General features: G+C 40.9%; 1 protein-coding gene across 1 annotated transcript; it reads right to left on the bottom strand.

The window, feature by feature from the left end:
• Positions 1-933: 933 nt before the first annotated feature.
• On the bottom strand, positions 934-1,866 carry OR2A1 (olfactory receptor family 2 subfamily A member 1). The gene is given in 1 exon segment (XM_019031793.4): positions 934-1,866. A coding segment is annotated over 1 exon segment (933 nt).
• Positions 1,867-3,242: the final 1,376 nt, after the last annotated feature.

Here is a 3,242-nt window from a genome sequence, read left to right as displayed (position 1 = left end):
TCTATAAAATGGGATAATAATGGGAAATGAATTGGCTATAATGATAAACTGAGGTTATCTCTATAAAGTACCTATCAATGTGCAGTGGATGGCGCAGAGTAATTTATAATAATGCTAACTATTAACATTATTATTAAAACGCTTTTTTCCATTGAATTGTCTCTGTGTGGGGCTTTCCATTCATCCCCAGCAGTGAAAAGTTGTGTGGCGGTACTAACTTCCTCTAAGTGAAGAGCATGTGCTTATTCAGAGACAATCATAGACAGTCCCCTGGAGGAGGTGAGAAGAGTAGAAACAAGTGACCATCACAATCTCAGGGCAGGTTGGAAAGTGGATTTTGTTGTGTAATTGCTTCAGATTGCCAGCTGAATGTTTATGGATTCACTCTCTCTGACAACAGAAATTGTCAGACAGTTTGTAGGATTTTATAAAAATCAATTTCCCTCCAAGCTGAAGTAGGCACTTAGGTACATTTACTGCTTATAAGAAAGGTAGTACAATTGAGGGGAAACATCCAAATGAGGATGAAAATGGACAGAGGTATCAATGGGTTCTGGAGTCTCTGCCTGTGGCTGTATTTTTAAAAACTTTTTATAGATATGACTTTATCTGGTAATAACTGCTATTCCTCTACTACTGAGCATACCTGACTAAGTCACAGGTGGAGTGTCTGTTTTAAACTTCTGGACTCATAGCAGTGTACAAAATAAATCTTGCCCCAACATTCTCAACTCATTAAGTGCTTAAATTAAAAAATGTTAAGTATAACAAATGCATCAAAAACTAAATACTTCCCAGGCAGGAAAAAGGAATGCTTTGCAGAGTCTCTTGGTTCATTCAGTCTCAGATATAAAGAGAGTAGTGAACTTAGGTGGTGTTTGGTACCAAGATTCCAGGAGATGACTGAGGAGGGAGAGTCAAATGTCACAGCAGTTAGGAATGACTTTCCTTGCCCAGTGCTCTCCTCAGGGCACCCTTGACCTCTCTGTTCCTCAGGCTGTAAATCAGGGGGTTCAGTGTTGGGTTGAAAAAACTGTAAAATAGAAAAAAGACCTTCTGCTGCTCCTCAGGATGGCGGGACTTGGGGGCCATGTACATGATGATGGCACTGCCAAAGAAGAGTCCCACCACGCAGAGGTGGGAGGAGCAGGTGGAGAAGGCCTTTCTGCGGCCCTCCCCAGACTGGATCCTCAGGATGGCCACCAGGATGTGAGAGTAGGAGACAAGCACCAGGCTGGGTGGCCCCACCAGGAAGAACACGCAGGCTGCAAAGATGACCACCTGGTTGAGCCAGGTGTCAGCACAGGCCAACCTGAGGACAGACAGGATTTCACAGAAGAAGTGGTTGATTTCATGAGGCCCACAGAAGGGCAGTCTTAGGATGAGAACCACATGGACCAGAGCCAGGAGGGAGCCACACGTCCAGGAAGTGACGGCCAGGGTGATGCAGACTCTCCAGGTCATGATGACGGAATATCGGAGAGGGTGGCAGATGGCCACGTAACGATCGTAGGACATCAGCACCAGCAGGAGACATTCGCTGTGTCCATAACTCAAACAAAGAAAGGTCTGCGTCATGCAGCCAGCAAAGGAGATGGGCTTGGCTGGATGCAGGAGGTTCGCCAGCATCTAGGGCACCGTGTTGCAGGCGTAGGCGATGACGACGACAGCCAGGTGTGAGAGGAAGAAGTACATGGGGGTGTGGAGTCTGGAGTCCAGTGAGATGAGCCCCAGGATGGCCCCGTTCCCCAGCAGGGTGAAGACATAGAACAGGGAGAAGAGCCCAAAGAGAAGCATCTGAATCCTTGGGCCCAGGAGAAATCCCAGTAGGAGGAACTCTGTGACCATTGTCTGATTTTCCCCCATTTCCCTGTGAAAAAGAAAAAGATCACTTAGGACCAGATTGTCAAAAAACACCTAGACATTATTTTATGAATTTAGTCATTTTTAAAAGATAAACTTTTAACATTAGTGATTGAGCTACACATTAAGTTAATTACTGATTGTAAGTATCCAGTGTTATAGAAGGGATTGTGTCACCAGTGATAGGATACATAGAGCCATTGACACATCATGGGAAGAAAGAATGTCGTACCAAAAGTGGAAGTAAAATGACCATCTAATAAGGATTGTCTTGAAGCTGCACATATAAAAATTACTAAGAGAATTCCTGAAGTGTAGAAATAATCAGTAATGGAAGAACTCCAAATATGGGAATTAGAGTAGTCCTAGAAAAAAAGATGATGTAATCCCAATTTCTCAGTAGAAATATCAACTATTGTGCTTTCAACATCTGAAATCAACCTTTGCACTCTGGAGCAGTTTATATAATAACAGAAGAAGTAGAAAGACAAAAAACAACTTTAATGACATTGTGATTGTTTGGGTTCCTAAGAAGGAACTAATGGATGTGCTACAAATGGGTTCTAATTGCAATCTTTATTTTACAATGGGTCATAAATAGGAACCGATAATTGGTGATTTGGCAGTTAATCTACTGATTGATGCACAGTTACTGATTTACCAAAAACTGGTTTTCAATAACAACTCACAATTTGTAGAAATTAGATTTTTCTGGGCTAGTTTGTACATACATATCATTTAAAACATTCACAATGCCTGAATGTTATGTTTGCCACTGCGTTATATATCATTTCTTTTCTAGTCTCTCCTTTCACTTTTGCCAACCCTTTGGTAAATTTAATCCATTTGTGTTTAAGTAAGATGTTCTTTTTACATGTAGAATGAAAGAAACTATGGAGAAAAAATTTAAATGAAGTATCTTTCAAAAACACCAGAAATGACCATTCATGAAAAATTAATTGTGCTTCAGCAACGTAAGAATTGCTAAACACTTTACAGGTGGCTAATTAAAACTTTTTTTGCAAAGAGCTAATTTAGTGACTTCATTATTTTGCAGATTATTATAGCAATAAATTGTCAGGTAATTGGTATTTGTGAATTGGTGATGTGCCAAATAATATTTGGGTTTTTGTCCTTAAGTCCTAGATAACATTTTCCTCAATATACCATGTAGAAATCCAGTATTTTGCCAGTGCAAATGTTTTTGTTAGTGCCTTTGCTAGGCAAAAATAACCTGCGGCTGAGCCGTTGAACCTGCTTATCTCTGAAGAAAAAGCTTCTCTGGATTAAGGGGAACTTCTCCAGATTAAGGAAATACGCTGCTTTTGATAAGACCCTGGTCCAGCTGTCATTGGAGCAAAGACATGGAATCACCCTAA

The sequence above is a fragment of the Gorilla gorilla genome, chromosome 6 (genome assembly GCF_029281585.2).
Source record: "Gorilla gorilla gorilla isolate KB3781 chromosome 6, NHGRI_mGorGor1-v2.1_pri, whole genome shotgun sequence".
Classification (NCBI taxonomy): domain Eukaryota; kingdom Metazoa; phylum Chordata; class Mammalia; order Primates; family Hominidae; genus Gorilla; species Gorilla gorilla.
The sequence above is the reverse complement of the archived record's forward strand: the minus strand, read 5'-3'. Positions and strand labels throughout refer to the sequence as shown.